Raw genomic sequence first — 24,224 nt, 5'->3', positions numbered from 1 at the left:
AACTCCAACTTCACCCTCCTCCAACTCCACCTCCACCTCCAACTCTACCCTCCAATTCCACCCTCCAACTCCACCCTCCACCCTCCAACTCCACCCTCCGACTCCACCCTCCAACTCCACCCTCCAACTCCACCCTCCAACTCCACCCTCCAACTCCAACTCCACCCTCCTCCAACTCCACCTCCACCCTCCAACTCCACCCTCCTCCAACTCCACCTCCACCCTCCAACTCCAACTCCACCCTCCAACTCCACCCTCCACCCTCCAACTCCACCCTCCAACTCCAAATCCACCCTCCAACTCCACCCTCCAACTCCAACCTCCAACTCCAACCTCCAACTCCAACCTCCAACTCCAACCTCCAACTCCAACCTCCAACTCCAACCCCAACTCCACCCTCCAACTCCACCCTCCAACTCCACCCTCCAACTCCAACTCAACCCTCCAACTCCAACTCAACCCTCCAACTCCAACTCCACCCTGCAACTCCACCCTCCAACTCCAAATTCAACTCCGCCCTCCAACTCCACCCTCCAACTCCACCCTCCACCCTCCAATTCCAACTCCACCCTGCAACTCCAACTCCACCCTCCAACTCCAACTCCACTCTCCAACTCCAACGCCACCCTCCAACTCCACCCTCCACCTTCCAACTCCACCCTCCAACTCCAACTCCACTCTCCAACTCCACCCTCCAACTCCACCCTCCACCTTCCAACTCCACCCTCCACCCTCCAACTCTACCCTCCAACTCCAAATCCACACTCCAACTCCACTCTTCAACTCCACCCTCCAACTCCACCCTCCAATTCCAACTCCACCCTCCATCTCCACCCTCCACCCTCCAACTCCACCGTCCATCCTCCAACTCCACCCTCCAACTCTACCCTCCAACTCCAAATCCACCCTCCAACTCCACCCTCCAACTCCAACTCCACCCTCCAACTCGAACCCCACCCTCCTACTCCAAATCCAACTCCACCCTCCATCTCCACCCTCCACCACCAACTCCACCCTTCAACTCCACCTCTAACTCCAACTCCAACTCCACCCTCCAACTCCCACCCTCCAACTCCAACTCCAACTCCACTCTTCAACTCCAACACAACCCTCCAACTACACCCTCCAACTCCACCCTCCAACTTCAACTTCACCCTCCAACTCCACCCTCCAACTCCACCTTCCACCCTCCAACTCCACCCTCCAACTCCAAATCCTCCCACCAACTCTACCCTCCAACTCCACCCTCCAACTCCAATTCCACCCTCCAACTCTACCCTCCAACTCCAACTCCACCCTCCAACTCCAACCTCCAACTCCAACCTCCAACTCCATCCTCCAACTCCACCCTCCAACTCCAACTCCACCCTCCAACTCCACCCTTCAACTCCACCGTCCACCCTCCAACTCCACCCTCCAACTCCAACCTCCAACTCGATCTTCACCCTCCAACTCCACCCTCCAACTCCACCCTCCAAACCCACTCTCCAACTCCAACTCCACCCACCAACTCCACCCTCCAACTCCATCTTCCACCCTCCAACTCCAACTCCACCCTCCAACTTCACCCTCCAACTCCAACAACTTCACCCTCCAACTCCACCCTCCAAATCTACCCTCCAACTCCACCTTCCAACTCCACCCTCCAACTCCAAATCCACCCTCCAACTCCAAACTCCAACTCCAACTCCACCCTCCAACTCCAACTCCAACTCCACTCTCCAACTCCACCCTCCAATTCCACACTCCACCCTCCAACTCCACCCTCCAACTGCACCTTCCAACTCCACCATCCAACTCACCCCTCCAACTCCACCCTCCAACTCCAACTCCACCCTCCAACTCCAAATCCACCCTCCAACTCCACCCTCCAACTCCAACTCCACCCTCCAACTCCACCCTCCAACTCCAACTCCACCCTCCAACTCCAAGTCCACCCTCCAACTCCAATTCAACCCTCCAACTCCACCCTCCAACTCCACCCTCCATCACTCAGGGGCACCACCACATCACTCGGGGACACCACCACATCACTGGGGGACACCACCACATCACTCGGGGACACAATCACTCTGGGATACCACCACATCACTCTGGGACACCAACTCATCACTCAGGGACACCACCACATCACTCAGGAACACCACCACATCACTCAGGGGCACCACCTCATCACTCAGGTGCACCATCTCATCACTCATTCCAACCATATCATCACTCAGCACTACAACAACACTATCCTTGCTTGCTACCAACAAGCCTTGCCATAGCCAATAGGACTCGCATTAGGAAAGTGTAAGCTATTAGCTTTGTGAATAACAATGCTATTAACTTATATATTTTCAAAGCCAACACATATTAAAAAAAAGTGTAATTTACAATACCAATAGCTCAGACTTTCCTAATGCGAGACCTATTGGATTGCAAATGCTTGTTACACTTGACTCTCCCAAGGTAGTGATAGCAAGCAGAGAAAGCTTACCCCAAGATGTGGTAGAAGGATGGTGATTCAGATACAGGGTAACACAATATTGTCAAATCTAAAGACTAGGGGATTCATTTAGAGGGCAGTATGGAATGAAACTCTCAAAATACCTCCATGCTTCACTTCCCCTATTCCCTCTTTACAGCCTCTCCAAAGACTGCCTCCAACTCGGTTGGCATCAATGCGACCCTTGGGCACACCACAGATTATACTTTAAGGCACCTAGGAAAATTCAGCGAGTACTCATAGCCTAAAACCTACTCAGAGGGAGAGGAAGGCTGAGAGTCAAGGCGTGCTTTCTGTGCAGGATGAATGGAAGGACCCTCCATGAAACTAATCCTGAATGTGCTCATTAAAAATAGGGCCTGTTCCCCACGCCTACCTCTGAATGAGAGACCTGCTTGTCACCCACTTCTCACTGACTCCTGCCAGCCTGAGCCAAGTAGCACAGAGTTACTGGTATAAAAAATAGCACGCTACTGATGAAATTGTGCTGTGTCATCAAAAGTGCACGTGCTGCTTCCTTTACTCAGCTAGTCGGGGAAATATATTCAAGGGGAATGAAATCAAAGGCAGTCTCTTGTAAGTAAAAATATATATTTTATGAGAAAATGGTCTTGTGAAAATATCAGCACATAGGCTCAGCATCAACTTTTTTTAGTTTGTAAATGTGTATATTAATTTTGGAGAACAAGCGAAAAATAAGTACAGCCACAATAATCAACATTACATCCTCAACAGTGCAGAGATTTGCAGCTTATGCGACATGTACTCACCAAACAACATGCCTGATGGCACTCACGCACCCAAACCAGTTAGGAGAAATAAAAACAAGCATTTACAATGCAATGGTTTCGCCTTTGGAAAAGTTTGAGCTATTGGCATTGTAAATGACAAAATGTGTATTTATGTGTTGGTTTTGAAAACAGATAAATAAATGCCATTGTCAATTACATTACCATTAGCTTAATCTCTCGCAAATGTGAGACCTATTGCATTTCATTTCGCTGCCTGTGCAAGAAAAGTGTGGGGTGCAGGATGAGATACAACAGGATGCATAAATCCGGTGGGGTGGTGAGCACTGGTCAGGGCTGAGGTGCATTGACGGAGCTGTGTGCACCGAGAGCAGTGGGGAGGTGGGGAGGGGGAAAGGCAGACTTCCATGTTAGACGAGGCCTCCTGGACTGCGGCGGCGGTGGTGGTCTGGAGCAGCAGGAGCCTCGCACAGCAAACGGCGAGAGTCCACATGGCAGCGTTTAGACACCCGCACTCCTCCCCTCCGGAGCCCCTCCTAAACTTGTTACCTGATGAATCTCTCAATACAGCATCACAGAGCTATGCTTCAGAGGTCGATAAGCTAGGGCTCTGGTGTTCTACTTGCTATCAAAGGCCCTGGTAAACTAACTTCCAACACCCCAAACATGTATCATAAGCATCTCTGGTGCTGCTGTCCCACTTGTCCTCAAAGGCTTTGGCTAAAATAGATCCCAGCACCCCAAAGCCGTTTTATAAGCATCACGCTGCGAGAGCATCATAAGGGCATACTACATATAGCCATACACTAGGGTGCTGCTGCTGCTGCTCCCGCACCTCATCAGCGTCTCTCAGTAGAGCATCATAAGGTTATACTTTATGGAGTTAGGGCCTACAGAACTGGGTAAGATTCTCCACAAGAGGCCTCAAGAACTGGACAGAATATGTAGGAGGCCTCCAGAACTGGACACAATACTAAGATGTGAACTCCAGAACTGGATACAATACCGAAGATCTGGCCTCCAGAGCTGGACACAGGGCCTGCAGAACTGGGTACGATTCTCCACAAGAGTCCTCACGAACTGCACACAATAGGTAAGATATGCCTTGCAAAACTGGACAAAATATGCAAGAGGCCTCAAGAACTGGACACAATACCCAGGATCTGGCCTCCAGAACTGGACATAATACGTAAGATGTGGCTCACAGAACTGGCACAATATGTGAGAGACCTACAGAACTGAACACAGTACGTAAGAGGCCCCCAGAACTGGACACAAGACTTAGATTTGGCCGCCAGAACTGGAAACACTACTCAAGCTACCGCCTCCAGAAGTGAACACAATTCGTAAGACAAGACACGTAGAATTGTATACACTGCCCCAGAAGAGGCCAGCAGAACTGGACACAATTTCTAGGGTGTGGCCGGGAAGGCATGGACACACCGCCCCAGAACAGGCCTCCAGAACTGGACACAATACTTCAACTGTACAACACACCCCCGAGGGTACCTCTACAAGTGACACCAAACTCCAGATGTGTTCAGATGTGCCCTGCAGAGCAGATCTAATGGTCCAGCTGAGGCCTCTGGAACTGGACACAATCCTCATGTGTTCTCTCCAGATGTGGAAAAATGAACTTCTTCTCATATTTGATATGTTGCCTCGTAATCCGGAAGGAGCGCTCACCAGGAGGCCTTCTAGACTGGTGGCAATAATTCAGACCCCCCCCCCCCCACACAAGTAAACAAACAGCCCAACATGTACCCACATATATTACCCCACATGTGCCCATCTGCTCTTGCGCCCAGTCAGGCACACCTTAACACACTGGACACACTATTCCAGATGATGAATATGGAATAGGACCCCGAAGTAACCTCCGAAGTGGACCCCGTGTTCTACAATCGGCCACCTGGGCTTGCAAAATGGACACAATTGTCTGTGCACGCGGCACATTTAGAGTTTTTTGTTGGCACAATCTGCATACGATAATCTTTAGTGGGAGTTCATTTCTGCATTTCTACATTTGGGGGACTCTGCATAATGCCCTACATCAGCACAGCCATAACCTAGTGTGTACCAATTGTATACCTCATCAATCCCTTGTTACATTTCCCAACGGAGAAATACATAGTGGAAATTAAATCCTTTGTTATTGACACTTTTTCGTGAAGCTTGTCCGGGTTTTTTTTTCTCACTATAATTTGGTATAGCGTGCACATTTTCTACATGATCACTCCACTGCAAGCAAAACAAGTAAAAAAAAAAAAAAGATTGTCAGTTACAACGCCAATAGCTCTAACTTTAACAAATGCGAGATCGAATGCATCGCAAATGCTTGTTCTTTTCAGAAGTGTATACATGCCAATACCTTTTTTTGCCGGACCGAAGAATATTTTGACTAACAATACATATACACCTGCACACACGCACTCTCACCGAGACCACTTACTTGACATGGCTGCAGTAACATTCATGCTGAGTGAGACGTGTGCACCGCTGGTAGTGCTGGAGTTGAGAAACTAGTGAATAAGTGCCCACTGCCCACCCCGCCTGCAACGGCCGCCGGGAATTGAAGTTCTGCAAAGATGTTGGTTAGTAATTGACATCGGAGGAATATGCTGTTGCAGTTACCAGCGTGGTCCGTATAGGAGCGCGTGCGCGGTGAGCTGAATTTGACCCTCTTTAATGAACCCCAGGCTAACAGCATAAGACGACTGATGTTTTCTCCTATCCCCCGCCCGGCTTGAATGAGTAGAGGTGGATGTGCAGGAGTAGGTAGAGCCTGCCCTCACTCTGTATTCTAGAGCACGCTTCTCGGCACTGGGATGCTTGGCTAGATCTAAGCAGGAGGTTAAACTATATTGTACACCGGTCTGTCGCTGCTTGTGACCTCCCCCCTCTTCGAGTCGTGGGGCAGCCCCAAAGGAGCCTCGCTGTCCGTCGTCCTCGCATGAGCACGTTCTCTTTGCATGACGCTGCATGTTTATTCAAAGCTTTGTCAGGCAGGCGGCCGTGCACTTCCATTCTGTGCATTGTTCTCTGCAGGGGATGATGCTCGCCGTTTATGCTGAGTTTTTAAGAGCACGAGCAGCGGGCTCTCCGTTGAATCGGTGGCTGCCGCTGCCAGTGTGACCTGGATACCTCAGGGGCGTAGCTAGAGCATGTGGCGCCCGGGGCTATCCCTCAGATTGCCGCCCCTGGAGGGGGGGATGAGGGGGGTCGGTGCGGGAGAAAAAGGACAGAGAGACACGTAGTATCGCCGCAAATAGTTACCTCGATCATGTAAGTTACATGCACATACATGACACGGTCCAAGGCTACACAGTTGAATATACTGGTGACCGGCAGTACAAAGGAGAACACACAGACTGCCACCCTGAAGGATTTCAGGAAGGGCCTAAAAACATGGTTATTCGATTAACGTCCTTCATCAGCAGCACCGCCCCCAGCGCCTAGATACCCTCACAGGTGATAAGTAGCGCTATGCAAATCCTGTTTGTTTGATTGATTGACACCCAATTTCCACACATCGTTTGTGCGCTACATTAGTTTTATCTGTAAAACTGTGTCTTTACAAGTTAAGTGATCCCTTCAATGGAGATTGTGCTGTCTATAATTGACAGTGCACGAACACACCATGCTTTAATGATATATATGCAACATTTTTAGTTCAGTGATGAAGCATTAATGGCAGCGACACCACTCTGAAAATTGTTCGAGCACCACTGGGTGTTCCCAATCCTGTTTCTTTCTCTTGGTTATTACCTTCTCTGACTTAAGGACATTTTAGTCCCCCTCCCTTATGAATGTGTCACAAGCCCTCTGGACATTATTAAGGCAGGTATTGTCCTGATAATGTGGTAACCTGATATTTTACTCATTTGCATTTTTAAAGAAAGGGCGCATGTTGTGTGTGTTTTTAGTGTCTCACCAGAGACAAGAAAATATTTGCGCTAAACGGAAATTTTGAAGCAAAAGTGGTTATTTCTCAGCGCAAGCACTAGGGTAATAAAAACAGGCAGCACAGTAAACAGGCAAGCATAGGCTCTGAGTGGCAGCATGTCCTGTGCTATTAGTGGCGAGGTTGTGTTTTTTTTTTTTTTACACACACAAACGAGTCCCATGATGCATTGCAGTGGTGCAGAGAAAGAGCACCGTGCCCTGTTAGCCACCGCGCTGCATTTGCTCACACCCATTCCCAGCGTCTCGAGCTGGAATGCGGCTGCTTTTAAAACTGCGATGTACCAGCAACATTCCTGCCCTGAACCCTTTGTTCTAAGATTTGAAAGGCATCTGCCTGCCCCGACTTACATGAGAGTGTTAGGAAGCGTGGTTAGGTAACCATACTGTACATTTATATAGCTCTCTCACAGCTCCGGGAGACACATGTTTCCAATCTTGAGCCATGTTTACAGCAATGACAGCCAGGCCTGGCTCTCACACTCTGTCACAGTGCCTACAACTAACTGTAAGGAAATTGATGTTGCTGTGCCGTGATATCTGCAGCAACACCGAGCAAGTGACTTTATCATACCATATTTCACCCATATGATACATTAAATTGTCATTTTGGGAAACTATGGCAAAGTCAAAGATAACATGGTGAGTGTCACCACAAACGTAAAAGAGTGACTAGAAACAAGCATTGTGAGGGCGGGAAGTGTTCAGCTGCACAGTTACACAATTGTTTTACAGTACGGTCAGTTTGCAAGGTTACTAGGTGAGTGCCCTTTGATTTCAGCTGCTTCAACATCTTACAGTTTTTCGTTGCATTTATATATATATATATATACACAAATATCATAGAAATAAAAGTCAACGCCTGTAGGCTCATAACTGCCAAGGTGATTGTTGTGTGTGACATTTTCATAATTTCAGGATAATAATGAGTGACATTTCAACAACTATGAGTGACACATTCTCATGAGCACATTCTCATGAGCAAAATCAAGCAATGAAGATGAGGGAAACCTATAATTATTAGAAATTACGCCCATCTGAGCAACGAGAAACTCTAATCAGATCTTACAACTGCTACAAAGTGCCAGAAATGGAAGGGCACTAAGATATGAGAGAGGCCCCAGCGTGGAGCCTGAGCCTGCCTCACTGAAGCTGAACTCAACTGTGCACAGACAGTGACTGCAATGCAGAGCTCAGCTGTACCTTTGCTTACAGTAGCAGGGCTGAATGATAAAATCACAATTAATAGGTAAAAGATGTGCGACAACATGACACTGCAGCATTGTTATTATTTAGAAGCTAAGGAGGGCGGGGCGGGGGGGGGGGGGTGGCTAACAGACAAACATGGCATACACAAATTAGGGAAGCTCTCCCTCTGCGCCCTTAATATTTGACCACATATGCCCTGCAGAGACACACAAGGAACAGAAAAGACACAGCATATAACTGCGAAAGATGAAGCAAACACAAACTAGCAAGTTTTGAACCATAGTGCATCGGAGGGATTTGGAGGATCGGAAACCACAGGCTCGCCTGATTGGAGCTGGACACGAGCTGATGAGCCTGGAGCTCTGCAGATCCTGTGAGGGAAACGTGAAGAATGGGACCTGAGGGGGGACTGGCGGCCCTTCAAGAAGAGACCACGTGGCCTGCTTCGATCGGGACCTGCTCTCAGCACCACGGAAGGTAACATATGGTAGGTAAGCTGCAGCCAAGTGGGGGACATGCAAATTAGAGCTGTGCCCTCTGCAGGAGTCAATTAAGTACTGGGGGAAGCGGGCTGGCACAGGTAACTTTCAATTGGGTGACCCTGTGGGTCATGGCCTGAACTGCATAGTGCAATAGTCTAGCGGTGTGATGCAGTGAGAAGTGCTGGAGAGTGACCTCATATGCATATTGGAATAAATCTGCTTTGGACATGAACAGCGGAACAGAGGAATTGGGATGACAATGGCAGTGACTGGTGGCCTACATCTTGGGTTAGGCTGGGAAATCGCGACCTGCTCATCAGCCTAAATGGTGCTGCTTGACATTATCTAATCACGGGCCTCCACCTGACCCCATTACAATAGTAGTGCACTAGCCCACATAAAATATATAAAAATAAATAAAATAAATAATACACCTCTACAGCTGCTACAACACTGGGCCAGGTCAAGTTGACATGCGAGGAGAGGACCGGAGGCAGCCGATCTCTTAAAAGTTTTATAGCACAGAACGTTTATTATGCGAATGTGCAGACTGTAGGCAGTGTAATTATGCAGAGTTCAACGGCTGTAACTCACTTTGCAGGTTAAATGATGATGCGCTCAATTTATTAGAAGAACCTAGTTGAGTGAGACTTACTGTAGGTCAGCGAACGAGCTCCCGGCCGGATAGATGGTAGGAGACAGCTGCGACGTCATACGAGCAGGCAGCACGGCTGCGGTCCAGAAGAAGCTTCAACATGAGCCTGACTCGACCAGTAGTAGCGTTCAATTTACCCCTAGGTTGCACTGGACTGTATTAGGGCGAGACAGCGGCTGCCATGGTCCAAATCATTAGGCCTCATAGCAGAACGCATTGCGAGCTCCGGGGGTGGGGAGGGGCGCCTCCTGGCTGAGCTGGCTGCCAAATTTAAACTGTGCCGTGGCAGGGCCTGCCTAAAGGTGTGTGTCCAGCTGACCTCACCAGTAACTACTGGGCGAACGACGAGCATGACACTGGCGCCGCGCGCCTTCAGTTCCCGCATTACTCACTCTGGGTCATGTCACTCGTTTCCCCACTACATGTCCGTGCTCTGTGGGATTGGCAATGCACCCCTGTGGCAATGTGAACGCGCCGCGTTCAGAACGCGGCCCGCGGGGGTTATTGCCGCGCTGCGCACAACAGAAGACAGTCAGCACCCGGCGACTCCCTGCTCGCCTCCGTTCGACTTCGAGGCCTGCGCACGCAATGCTGCGCTCATGTACGCCTACGAAGGGAAGGTGCCGGGGCTCGATCGTTGGAGTCTTTCCCCTCTGACCTCGGGGGTGACCTGGTCGCGCACGCACCACAGCACCACCACTATGCTAGGAGGTGATGGTGCATGCGCTGCAGGTGAGCTTGTTGCTTGCACTTTTTCCAACGCCGCCCCAAAATGAGTGCCGCCTGGGGCGGTCAGCCCCCCTCACCCCCCCCTAGCTACGCGGGTGGGATACCTCAATGGTTTTCCCGCTCTCGCCCACCCTCCTTGGCTGCTGTCTCTCGCGCGCGCATAGACCTACCGCACTCGGGCTGGGACTTTGACAGGCATGGAGATAGTGTGACCCGCGGGACAGGACGATGCAGGAGCCCCCCGGATCCCTGGCGATGGACGGGTATTCCAGCAATGTGCCCGCCTTCCTCACCAAACTCTGGACCTGCAAGAGCAGACTACCGGAGAGCTGCGGGCGGAGGGAGGGGGGGAGCGGGACTAAGGAGAGCTGCGGGCGGGGGAGGGGGCGGAACGGGACTAAGGCGAGCTGCGGGCAGGGGGGGAGCGAAACTAAGGAGAGCTGCGGAGGGAGGGGGGGGAGCGGGACTAAGGAGAGCTGCGGGCGGAGGGAGGGGGGGAGCGGGACTGGAACAGCAACAGGTCGTTTCGCGATTCGGGGGCGTGTTTGCGTGCTCTCCCCTTCCCATTGGCTGGAAGGTAAAATTCCAGCCAATGGGAAGAGGAGAGGGCGTGACTTAAAAAAAGTCACGGAAACGCCCCCGATTCGCGTTCCGAGGGGAAAGAATGATTGACAGCCAATGTCTTCCAATGGCTAGCCTCCATTTATGGAGCTAGCCAATGAAAGAAGGGGCGGATTCAAGTCCCCCATATAGTAAACAATAGCTTTCGACTGGGAGGGGCACTGCTTCGCAGTGCCCCCGCCAAGGTCGAAACCTAAAAACAAGTACATTAAGTGAAAGGAAGAGCACAAAGCAAACATGCTTATGAGTCCTTTAGATCTGCTTGGGGGCTAAGGCAAGTGTGAATGGTAAGTAAGGGAGGGGATCAGCTGGCATGATAGACGTGGCGTGAGGAAGTGGAAAAACAAAGAATACCAAGAAGGCAATCCCTGCAGGCGGCAGTAGCTGAGCAATGAACAGAAAATGTCTGTCTCAGCAAATGTATGTTTAATTCAAATTGAGTGATCATGAGTGCGGGCTCAAGAACGACGCATGTCGTTTTTCGCCTCACTGTTCAGGAAAAAGGTCTACCCAGCACCTATCACCAGTATAAGACAACCCCTCATGTGGAGCTAGCGAAGAACTTATGCTTCGGTGGCGGCGCAAGTCCATGTTAACTAGGCATGAAGGCCAGGATCAACCTTTGAGTTGCCAAATGTAACTAAGCATGAACCATACAAATGAGTTCTCATCGGAAAGTTTGCCTGATGCATTACTATAATCAAACTATTCGAATGGTTGAATGCTATGTTATTTTACATAGTATACTGCTTTATCTCCCACTCATAAAACAGGATCGAGAATACAGTGTAAGGCAAGAGATGCCTCTGCCCCCCTCAGGCACACTTTCATTCACAAACTACTTGACTGCCAACCCCTTACAGCAATGATCAGTGTGTAATGTTTTATGATACAACTGCCTTATTTAATTAAACAGGCTCTACACCTTGGTTTTTGCTAATGTCCTCCTTCATACACACTCACATGTCCAGTCGTGAGTTTGTTTGCTTGTGTACCATCAACTACATTTATGGAAAATTGAACAAATACTTGCAAAGCCAATAGGCCTGCACCTTTTAGATTGTGAGTGCTGAGCTGTTGTCTTTGATAATGCTTGTGTGTAAAGTATTGTTTAAAAAAAAACTGTCAAAATAAAGTAGGAAAGTAAACATCTTATGGTAACTCAAAACTGTACATGGAATTTAACATTTTTAATCATTATAAATTGCAACGTTTATTGTTCAAATACTTTTAACTCTTTAAACTGTGGACAGAATGCAAAAGAGGAAGGAAGTGTCAGAATGCAAAAGGAAATGTTTGTCCATGACTTATTTACTTTCCACAGGATTCAGCTATTTGGTTTATTTAGTAGAAAAGGTAGCAGATTTTGGGGCCACCAGGAGAAGTGTCAAGCTAAGTGCATCTTCTGTGTCAGAAACTAGATGAATGAGTGCAGGAGAGGGCGCCCAAATGCCATACAAGTCTTTGTGTGCCAAAGCATATGATTTTAGGCTATATGTGGAATGCAGGAGATAAAATTAAAATCTGCTCTTCAGACACACTCCAGCAAAAACATCCCTGCTGCTGTGCTTTTATAGACATTGCAGAGGGTGGGGTTGTTAAGCAGGACAAGTGAGAGAGAGAGCTAGAAAACACTTGCACGCTTATCGAATGCTGAATGAAAACGAAAAATTAGTTCTCTAAATGCAAGCAGTGGAAAGATACTAGACAGCTAATCAAAATTCTCCTAAGGAGGCTACCCTAGAAGACCGAGGAAACAGTTGAATAAGAAGCAAACAAGAGTGACAATAAAGCCAACCAATGGTAAAAAATGGGTGGGCTGTAAGTCCACAACAGGCCTTTTGAAACCAGAACAGCTTCTGATTGGTTTGATAGGTTAGATCTATAAACGGCTCCAGCTTAAGGTAAATTATACAGGGAGTCACTGCTACTGGTTTATTTATCCAGTGTTTGCTGTTTGATGCACATTTTTACATGCTCTCAGTGTGTGGCATTCGTCTTTATTTGGGCTTGTAAGAGTTTACACTTTTACCTCTGATTTATCCCAATTCACCCTGCTTGTGAAGAGGAAAAATCTTCTGAAATTTAGGTCCATTCTTCTTAGTGACAAAGAACAATGTTGGAAAGTATATTTGTTAACATGGCAACTTTTGGAAACATCTAAAAGGGAGACTCACAGGAATAGAAAACAATGAATTCAATTTCCAGAACAATTTACACTGAGTAGAAGATGTTTTAAGGGGTAGAAAAGTGAAAGAGTATTGATTTTAGCTTAACTAGTGAGTGTGAGCATATATAGCTTTTCATAATATATGTAAAACATGTGTTGTTGTGGAGCAACGGGACCATAGGATGTGCATTCACATATAGCAGTAGATGGCATTGCAGACAAGCAACTTTACTGGAAACTCTCACTGTCTAGATGATTATTCATTGTAATTCTGTGCAACATACGGTAGGATTTCCAGTTCGCTGTCTTCTCTACTTCGTAATACATACATGCTTATAGCCCTGATTTACGCGGGTGACTCATGATTTTTTAAGCAAAAATGTCTTTATTTTGGTTGTTTCCTGCCTGAAATTGTTTAGAAAATGGGTATGCAGTTCCTTTTGGTGGTCAAGAAGGCAGAGAGAATGGGGGAGATATGTGGGAAAGTCACACAGGGTGCTTGTCCTGGATAGGTCGAAAGGAGGGGGAGTCCTCCTGTCGGAACTAGAGCCCTCACACACCCAGTCAGCTAGGTGTCATGCTTCATCATATAGGCCTGCTCCTCGTCGGGTCGGCGCTGCAATACCCGACGAGCACCCATAGAGGGGCTCCTTGGCGGAGGTCTTTTGTTCCTTGCCGTTTTGTGCAGTGAGGGTGAGGGGCCTAGGAAGTGTAGATGTAGTGAGAGGTGATTAAAACAGGTTGGGTAGTCCAAAAACACTTTTATTTACACTGGCTTTCCACCTGATTAAAAACGGGGGAAGAGTGGCGGTTATCTGAAGTAATGATTCAGGGTAACTACGCTCTACTCTTTTGGGTCAACATGTTTCATGCCGAATGGTCAGGAGGATAAGTGGCATTTCATCAGGACCTAGTGAAAAACTATCTACACAAAGTAGTCAGTGGACAACCTACCTACCACGTTTCTGGGTTGTGAGTAAGGTATCCACAACATCAAGGGCCGACCTAAAGTTAAGGAAAGTATCTCCTCAGCAGTGTCCGGCGAGATAAATAGACACCTATAATATAGTGTCCTTCAGGTCCCGAGAAGTGAGCTGTCCGACCTACCCTTCACAGCCGGCAGCGGCCTTAAATTGACTCAGCTCCAATAGCAGTTAATGGGAGGAATTCATTCCCCTGATTTTCTTTTTTAGATCTCCCTTTTTTATCTTTTAAAATGTTGGCATGCATGCGGATACTAAATGCATTCAGTGCTTTAGAAAGCCTTAAGGGGACACGTGTTTTCTTACGAAGAGTTTCTCCTAAATGTTCTTGTCAGGCTAGTTTATTACTGTAACATCAGTCTTTGAATATTTGCATAACATGCATTGTAGTGCACCATCAGCTGCAGCCCTGCATCCAGTACCCCAGGGGCACTTCCTATTGAACACTTTTGTGATCAGTATCAGCGGGCTCCCGCCAAAGGCTGCAGCTGTTCGCCAGCACAGGGCTAGCATTGTTTTCCTGGAGTCGGGATTGTGTTACTGCTAGCAGCGAGGCAACAAGCACTCTGACAGCTGTCAGAGCCCCGAGGAAACAGTTCGCGGAAAAGTCATGCGATTTAAAATGACACAGCTGAAAAGAAAAAGATTGAAATTACACAAACCAACCGGAAACAGTTTATGGACAACCGCCTTTTCACGCTTTTTCATGGGAACAAGGAAAACGTCACATATTCCTCACCGCGTTTGGATTTTCCAATTGTGCGTGAAACCTGAGGTTAGGTTGCTGCATTGTTTGGGTCAGGGAATGAGTTTGTAAGCATGTGCTTTTCATCAATGGCGTAAAACAAAACGATGCTCCCCACCACAGAATGTGATGAGGGCAGTGCTTTAAATGGGCAGGTACTATCCAGTACTGAATACCTGCACTTCTTTAACTTGAAAGAGAGAGTAGCTGCACTTCTCAACAGCGATTCATTCAATTCAATGAGAGAGAGGGAGAGCACCAGCACTTCTCAGGACCAAGCAGGTACTGTGGACTGTGAGTATCAGCACTTGTATTTTTCCATTTAAAGCACAGGGTAAGGGGCCCCAGTGTCTCCCCATATCTCACAGATATTCATTGACTTTGGGCTGAATAGGGGCCACATAGAAGGGTGGGGCCCCTGTAGAGTTGGGGGCCCTCCTGCACTGAAGGTGCTTCAGGGACCTGCTAGACCCCTGCTTTTCTTTTGTTTTAAACTGGAGAAGGAGCTGCTGTGCAGGACACACTGTGTCAAGCCCCAGGAAAGAGCTGACCGCCTTCTGGAATCTCAAGTGACATTCGGGAGACAGCGGCTGATTCCTAATGGGCGTGAAACACATTCCTTCACTGAAAGCGGGAGCCTCAAGTGAACAAAGAGAGGCGCAGCTACTTAGTGTGGAAGCTTCAATTATTATTTATGTATTCATGAATCACCATGTCTCCTAAAGCTTTAAGTGGGATGATAAAGGGGGGTGGGGGGTCACTAAAAGCAACCTGGCATAAAAACACAACCAGGAATCCTTTCCAAGAGGTGTGCCCTATGTAAACAAGGGCTTAGCTTAAAACGTCTATCCTAAAATATTATGCTTCCTACAGCTTGCCACCCGACTAGTATTTTGCTGCCTCTCAGTGAGATTTCAGTTTAGAGACCCAGAAATGTCATACAATAACGAACATGCAACTAAAATATGCCAGGCCTGCTGGTTTTGGCAATGCTTATTAGCAGTATCAGATAGATAAGTAACAACAATGATTTTGTTGTAAATAATTAGAATTGAAAAATTTTCAATCCTGAAACTATGGGACTGCGAATTAAACAATACTGAGGTCTGTGGAAGGGGTCGTGGTCTTCGGAGTACCACGATCTCTCCCGTCCTTCCCTTCGCACACATTCCTCTGCTGTCTCTTACTTTGATAGACACGCCATTTTCCTCCTCACAACTTGTTGAAATCCTTCTTCTGCATATCTCACGCCTCATCGCTACTGCATGTACTACTCTGTGTCTCCTTCACTGCGCTATATCCCCCAGGCACACATCACATCCACTCACTTGTAAGCTCAGTGTTTTACTTTTGCCCTGTCAATATTTTGACATCTATGCACTTTTTTCACACATTTTGGATAGCAATTCAAACACCATTGGCACCAGGGCCAGACTGACCGTAACAGGCACGTGCGTTTCCCCGGTGGGCCGCCTGGGTGGGGGCCGGCTTTGGGGCCCTTGGGGGCCGTTTTTGTTACCGGGGTCAGTAATATCGTCTGAAACAGGGGCGGCCTTAGGCATGTGCAAGCTGTGCACCTGCACAGGGCCACCAAACCCCAGGGGCCTCCACGCCAAAATATATATCCTTAATATAATAATCCTCTGAGGATGGATACATATTTGCGTGGTGGCCCCTGGCAGGGATTTGGTGGCTCTGTTCCACTTCCTAACACCCTGACCCCCCCTCCTGAGCTCCGGGGGGCCCGCCCCACCTGGACCCCCTCTTTTGGGGCCCCCAACCTACGCTCTCTGCCCAGGGCCGCCATGAGCCTAGAGCCACCCCTGTCTGAAACCAGCCCTAGCAAACAGCTCACCGTGCCAGCCCTACCACACAGGGGGGTCTGCCGAGCAGTTTGCCAGGGCCGGTTTCAGTTCCCACTCCGGCTCTGATTGGCACGCATGACTATCGCTCTGCGTGCTCTCCAGATGGGCCAAAGATTGTATGATCATGTGTTCTGAACACCTTTATCAATCACTGACGAGCACTGTGAGAAACTTGCCTTGACTTCAGCCCATTATAAATACCCTCCCACAAACAAGATACTCAGTCACCTGGAGGCGACTCAGATCACTGTACACACTATTTAAGAGTAATATGCTGCACTAAAACAATTAGAGAAAAAAAGATGCTGGAAAGAACAACACTGTTAGGGAATGCAACATTAAGTAAAACGAGTGAAAGGTAAAAAGTGCATTTCCTGGAAAGTGAGAGACGTGAATATAGGGCCCGACAGTGACAGCTTTCAAGGTTCATTTTAAATTTGTGCTGGGTCTAATAGCCGGAGGGACTTGCCCCACTTAAAGCCTTGGTGCCTCCACTTCCTTATCCATTTCTTACCCCCTCCTTTCCTCTGACTAATTTCATGATTTTTCATTAACTAATATTAGAACCTTGGAATGTTGGGAGCTCCATTGCAGACAATGGAGTGCTCCCTGCTTCTACGGGCCGGTAAAGGCCCGCAGAGCAACATTCCAATGTTCTACAAAGGCTTCTCGTAGCTCCAGGGGATTTGTATCCCCTCGAGCTTCGAGAGCCCTTTGTTTAATTTGTTAGAACATTCTGCCCTCTAGTGGCAGAATGTTCTAATAGCCTTATAGCCCTTCGTAGCAGGGCTATACCGGCAATTAAAGTCCCGCTGTCTCGTTAAAGTCCCTCGCCTTCGGCTCGGGCCTTTAACGATTCAGCGGGCCTTTAATAGCCGATATAGCCCGCGACGGCGGGCTATAAGGCTATATTATGACAGGCGGCGTTATTCCACAGCAGCACTGTGAGACCATCTTTCCGATGTCATGATCCAACTGCTAGAAACTGGTTGACAGAAAACGAAACCTTTTTTTCTAGCTTTCCCAGAAATACTGCTCCTAGATGACATGAAAGGATAGTGCAGCGGTCATGTTGACCTCCCACAGGCAGTGTCTTAAAATGCATCTGTATCTGGCCCATTACTGCCCACTTTTCAGAGGAAGGCCTGGCATCACGGGACAGACTCTGCACCAGAATTATCAAACTTTTAAAGGCTCCACTCCTTCACAAGGACCACTGATTAATTGCTTCCAAAAATTGGTTGATAAAACTACACATTTGATTATTCACACATACAGCCAAAGATCATATACTGTGTTGACATGTGGCGGTTATCTTGCCTGTTGCTCCAGGCACTTACTGTCATCAGGCAGGTGGTTTTCCTGTTCTTCCCGCTCCATCTGTTGACACCAGCCTTCCATGCGATCTTTTTCTGCCTGCAGAAGCTTTAGAAACCAGTGCCCGTCTCTGTGGCACACAGACCGCTGAACGGCCTCCAGCGGATCCTCGGTAATGGAGTCAATCCATGGGTCCGGAGGGGGCAAAATGGAAGGGTCAAAATCTGCGTCAAAGTCATCGTCCACTGCGCAGGCGTGATAATGGTTCCCTGACCCCTGGATGCTAACAGTGGAAGAGCTGCCATCCCGCGAGTGCTGTCGCGACACTTGGCCACAGTATAGATTGTCTCTGTCAAATGAGTCCACCGGGCTGGCGAACTGCTCGCGGCGCTCCATATTTGCTTGCACTGCGGCGGTGACGCTGTTCGATCGCGTCAACCTGCGAATCCTTGGAAATAATAGAAACGAGAAGTTATAGAGAATAGATGCTGTATAGAAAGACCTGCAATCATCAATTTTGGTCAGTGAAACAGAAGTATTTTAGCTTGAGCTATGAACGAACAAAAGTGCTGCGATTACAGTGCTGCGATTACAAATAACCACTGATCAAAAATATTAATTACGTGGTACTCAACATGACAATGTTTCAATTGCATTAAATTTCCATCTGAATCAGTGAAGCTCAGATAGATAATATGCCTTTGAGGTGAACAATATTACAAGATGATACATCACAGACTGTGTGTGCAGGAATATTCTAGATGCAAACATGGCAAAGATCGTAGGACGAAGAAGCCCAAAAAAGGAAACACATCCTGATGTTGCACTGATACTTGTTAATCAATTCCAACAGTGCTGATCGGGGTCTTCAGTGTTTCAAGGCAAAGCCAACCAGGCGAGGAAGTAGGTTGGCTCAATTCGGATATAAATGACCAAAAATGAAAATAAGAATGCTCGAAGAACAGTGGAGGAAAAGGAAAAACACATAACGAAGTTGATAAAAAAGAAACACATAGATAACACAGAATCTCTAAGGCATCCATTAAAAAAGCCAAGAAAACTCACTTCTCCCAATCATTTCAAATGAAGCCAACTCAATAACAGAAGTATTCAAATTAATTTCTGAATTTCAACAACCAGATTGGATGCAAGGCCACACCAATCACTTCCCAAAACTCTGCAACTCAATTGAGGGGCAGTTGGCTAACAAAACTACAACACTTGAGGCCTACTGCCAAACGAAAACAGACACTAACAACATAACAATATAAATCAGGACCGATCAAGAACAATGCAATATTTACACCAAATTATGCATAACCATCCATACAAGAAAAAACAGATCTAATTATGCCACTTCGTACCACCGGCTACGGTGCTGACCCTTGCGCACCATATATACTCATAGCTACCTCTACAACCATGCTGGCCAGATGAGCAATAAAGAATCATAGTCTTCTGGCAAATTCCCCAGCAAACAAAAACATCTGAATCCTGAAAAAGCAAAGACAGGACCTAGGGACTCAACCAATTACAGACCTATATTTAACGCATCGTTTCTAGGAAAACTTATTGAAAAATCTACATTCATCCTGCTTTCACATTCAGACAGAAAAACATATTTTTCTCTGGCCAACAGACAGGATTCAGTCTAGAAGAGGCACTGAATCAGGACTTTTCGCTATTTGGGATGATCTCAAGAACACCAAAGACTCTGACCGAGTCGCTCTCCTACTGCTAGTGAACCATTCAGCGGCGTTTGACAATGTAAACCATCAACTATTTCTTAAAATACTAAACTGTACAATGAAACAAAGCACTGCAGTAAATACGAAATAGTCCTACACCAATGAAAGAACACAGCTTGAGCAACTACCTCCGTTGCTGTTGTTAACAGTCATACAATATGTAGTACCAATAACTATTATTATTATTATTATGTTTCTTATATAGCGCCAGACTCGACCCCCGAAGGGGTATCTCCGCGCTTGCCTTGGGAACCCATCCTGGCTTTTCCCTGTGAGATAGCCCCTACAGGGCATCCCCAAGGTGAAAGCCAGGCATCCCGCCGCGGGGGGGGGGGCCCGTTGTGGAGATTAGGAGATTAAGCAAGCTTAATGCCCAGAGTTGCAGAGTGTGAACCCATGATTAGGTCAGACACCGAAGTGGGAATTATCGAGTCCATGGACATTTGAGCTCAAGACCCTGCCGCGTCGGGAATTGAACCCTGGTCCCGGGTCTGACCTCTGCTTCAGGGTCTGCCTGCTCTAACCGGTGAGCCACACTACTATTTTTTTTTTCGATACATACCTTACTCCATTCCTTAAAGCTAATAAACCATGTTAACTAATTTGCTACAACTATGCCAGTGACACTCAGATTACACTTAACCGGAAAAAACCATCCGACCAAGGGGTATCCGGACAGATTACCAGAATGCCTCCAGTCAGTTGACACTTGGATGGTACAAAATCATCTGGCACTAAGCCATAATAAAAGCAAGAAACTAATTGTGGATTGTAGAAAAACTATGACCCAAAAAAGCCTGACCAGTGGAAATTGGATCTCCTACCACCTCATTAACAGAAGTAAATAACCTGGGTATGACCAATAATTTCAAACTGTCTCTCGAAAGTCAGACCAACAATGTGATGAAAAGATCCTTCCACATCATGAGAGTTCTACGACTGATATCTCCCCTATTTGTGCTATCCCCACAGGGCAACAAGCCTTGACCTCATGTGCACTGTCAAGACTAAATTACGCCAAGAATTCTACTTTGGGCTTATAAAATGCTAATTAACAAATTCTTATTTAAAGTACATAATACTGTCGCCAGACAAGACCTTAGCCTGAGTAGACTTCACTACATGATCCCGGTTCCTAAAGCCCAGCCCTGGCTACTCATATGTCACAGCCCTTTGCTTTACCCACAATACAATATAAGGCACTGGACCATTTTCCTAAAACAGCAAAAGCAAAACCTCAGATCAAGAGATGCTCCAGTAATAATGATTTCACCTTTCAGAAGAACCCAGAGAGGTGGTAGCTTGTTCTCGGTACAGGCATGCAAGCTATGGAACACAGTATCGGCCAAAATAAGGACAATCGACAACCATCTCAAAATCAGAAAAGCAATAAAAACATAGTTTTTCCTGAAAACAAGATTCAACCCCTCAAATAAATGACATTGTTTAAAGCAGTCTGAAGACTCTGCACGGATCACCAGCGCAGTAAGTGGAGCCTGGTTATGCAATAGCGGGCTACACAGAATAAAAGACTATTTCTCTAGACCTTAATGTGACAGAGTGCTTTGTTAAGAACACCAATATGTAGTTGCCAAAACTATAGGAGGATTTGCACCCACCCCACAGCCATCCGCAATGGAATCACTGGTTTAACTCGCTGAAACTGCGTATCACTCGTATTACGATTGCGACCCAACAGTGATGAGTTCCGCATGCTTGTGTCTTTACATTATTCCATGAAACTTAACGCAACAATGCATTTTTCCCCAAATAGATCTAACTGCAACAAATAGCCTTACAAAAATGCACCCGACAGGTGCCCAGGAATTCAATGTAAGTCAGAGCACTCTAGTACTCTTCGAAAGAACCACAGCGCATCCGATGGATCAGCAGTCTCTCCACCACCCCAGCTCCTTGAGACCCTTACGGGTGAGTAGTCGCGCTCTACAAGACACTTGGTTGAAATGAGATGCTTTATAAATGATACACACATAGTACATGCTGAAGAATCCAGATTCGATTTAGGCCTCAGGAAGGGTATGCAAAGCACTGCAATATACTTAACCACACAATACAATACAATAGAACTGAATGGACATTTAGAGAACTGTAAGGTCATTTAGAACACTACCAGCTGAAACACTTAACCTATCTTATTTACATCCCAGACACACGGCCACCTTGGTTTGAAACATTGATCCAATAAAAGGCACTGTACTTGTTACAGGTCGTAATATGGACAGTGAAAGTATAGTGCGTATTTGCACATGGAGAAGCGCATGCTCACTGCGTCAGTCAGAAATGCCATTTCTAAGCTATTACTGTTTGTGTGTGCAGGTTTGGATAGTGCCACAACATTGCTTAGAGCTGGGACACAGGCAAAACACATCCCTGCCTATGGAGAGGTCTACAGGTCCCAAAACGAGTGGTTGCACCCCCTTTTCCCAGGGCCCCTACATATGGAATAAAACTCTTACATATACGCATACTCTGTATGTAAGATTGTGGGGTACCTTCAATTTTGCTCCAAACCAAAATGTGCAGTCAGTGTGCATGGGGTGTGTTGAGGCAAGGACGCACTGCCCAAATATGGTAGTTTCGTAAGTGCTTAGGATAAGGAAATGTCTCACCCTACGCACTGACAGAAGCTCAACCCAGCCAGCAGCTCCACAAGTCCTAGCCTCATAAGGGGGAGTAGTGGTAGGTCTGGTTGAGACGATGGTGAGCGATAGAAGTTGCGACTTTGACTTTCGCTTCTTCTGTCCCTGCCTCTACTAATTCAGCCATTCCATTGGGCTGTTGTCATCGCCAGACGGTCCAGTCTGTCATTCTTAGAGGGCTGTATGCTTCTTTGGGTGCTTAAGTGCTCTGTGCTCTGGAGTAAGAGAACTGTATGATTCAGCTCTGTCCCTACAGAGCACAAAGAAGGCCTGGCACCAAGGCATTTGAATGAACAGACCCATGGAAGATTCTCCCAGCCCCTAGTCAGTAATAAGCCCTTTTGTATGGCACTCCCAAAGAGAGGAGCACTGTGAATGTGCCAGTCACCTACAGGAGAGTAATGGTGCTGGGGAAGGCAGGGGCGCCTTTCATTGTGAGCATGTCTGTGCTGCAAGTTTCTGACTGTGTGATGGGTATTAGGGATATGCAATAAGGCTTTGACTAGGGGCAGACTGCCTGCGCAGATGGAGAATGGAAGTCCCCTGTAAGCGGGAACATTGTGTTACTACAACCATCTTCATGGGGATGCCTGCGGGGCCTCTGTGCCATCCATGATCCCCTCCCAGGGAATGACTTCAGGGGGGGTGCACTGACTGTGCAACAGCATCAATGTGGAAAACAAAAAAGTGATGGGTCGATTGCATGACTTTATCTCAGCCACTGGCAACAATGCTGGACCACAATCCGGTCCATGGTTTGCCCACTTTGACACCTGAAACAGGAACCGCCATATTTCAATTAACCTTGGTTCCTCTCTAATACAGTCTAGCCTGTACGGGTAGGCCAGCCAGGCTCCTTCTGACCAGAACCACAAACACCCCCAGATCGGGTGTAGCCTATGTGGACCTTGTGAGTGGGATGCAGCTTGAGCCTATGGCATCGCTAGAATGGGACCTACCACTGGGCACACCCGTCATGCTGAGAAAAACAGGAAGCGCACTGTGTGCAAATTATTTGACAGATTCTTTGCTATTGCACCTGCATCTGTAATATGTGTGCAGACACAACTGAAAAGTTGCCTCATTTGCATGGGTCCATGCATGCATGTAAATGAGTGACTGCCCCTTGTGAATGCCCTGATGAACATCGTCCACTGGTGCAATCCATATTACAAAAGGGACTGCATCTATGGCATGTTCTATAATACATAGCGTTCTGAGGGCACAGACAACAGACACACACACACACTTGTTGCAACCAGGGGTGCCTTGTGCAATATGGTCCTAGGTAGCTAAATATGGCACCAGGTGGGCATCCTTCACATGTGAGATGGCACAGTGGCGTCAGAGGGTGTATCTGGTCATGTCAGTCAAGGGTAAATATGAGTGCTTGATTTAAATGACTGCACTTATTACGTCTGCCCATATTAATATTTGTTTTAAAGGAATGAAAAGCTAGTATTTCATAACGAAATGTTTATGATTTAAGTATATGCCACACTGACGTCTGGAGAGAATTAACTTTATTTAGCAAAAACGAAAAATAAATATTGTGGGTGAGCTGTGTGTATTTAAAGAAACAGATACGGTAATATTTCAGAGAAACAGAAATGCATTTCCAAAATATATATATTTGCTGTTTTGCTGTTCATTTATGCTGAGTTGGGGGTGGAGATAGAGGCTAATAGTTATTGTTATTTCCTTGGTGCCAGAAGGCACTTTCTGTTGCTTGACCTGTACAATGAGTTTGTTTTTAAACTCCTACGGTCCCCGCCAAACTACTTTAACAGCATCTAACCATTCTGCTAAGGACTTTACTGCACACCTCCACTCAAAG

The 24,224-nt window shown here is 47.2% G+C and overlaps 1 protein-coding gene across 1 annotated transcript in view; it reads right to left on the bottom strand.

The window, feature by feature from the left end:
- DLGAP1 (DLG associated protein 1) overlaps window positions 1–24,224 on the bottom strand; it is a 621,409-nt gene that overhangs the window by 68,928 nt on the left and 528,257 nt on the right. Inside the window, exon 7 of the mRNA XM_086965589.1 lies at window positions 18,003–18,427. Within this exon, the coding sequence (XP_086821715.1) occupies window positions 18,003–18,427 (425 nt within the window). The remainder of the gene's footprint in view (window positions 1–18,002; window positions 18,428–24,224) is intronic.

Source organism: Lissotriton vulgaris, chromosome 4_1 (genome assembly GCF_964263255.1).
Source record: "Lissotriton vulgaris chromosome 4_1, aLisVul1.2, whole genome shotgun sequence".
Taxonomy (NCBI): Eukaryota; Metazoa; Chordata; class Amphibia; order Caudata; family Salamandridae; genus Lissotriton; species Lissotriton vulgaris.
This window is presented reverse-complemented; position numbering and strand designations above follow the sequence as displayed.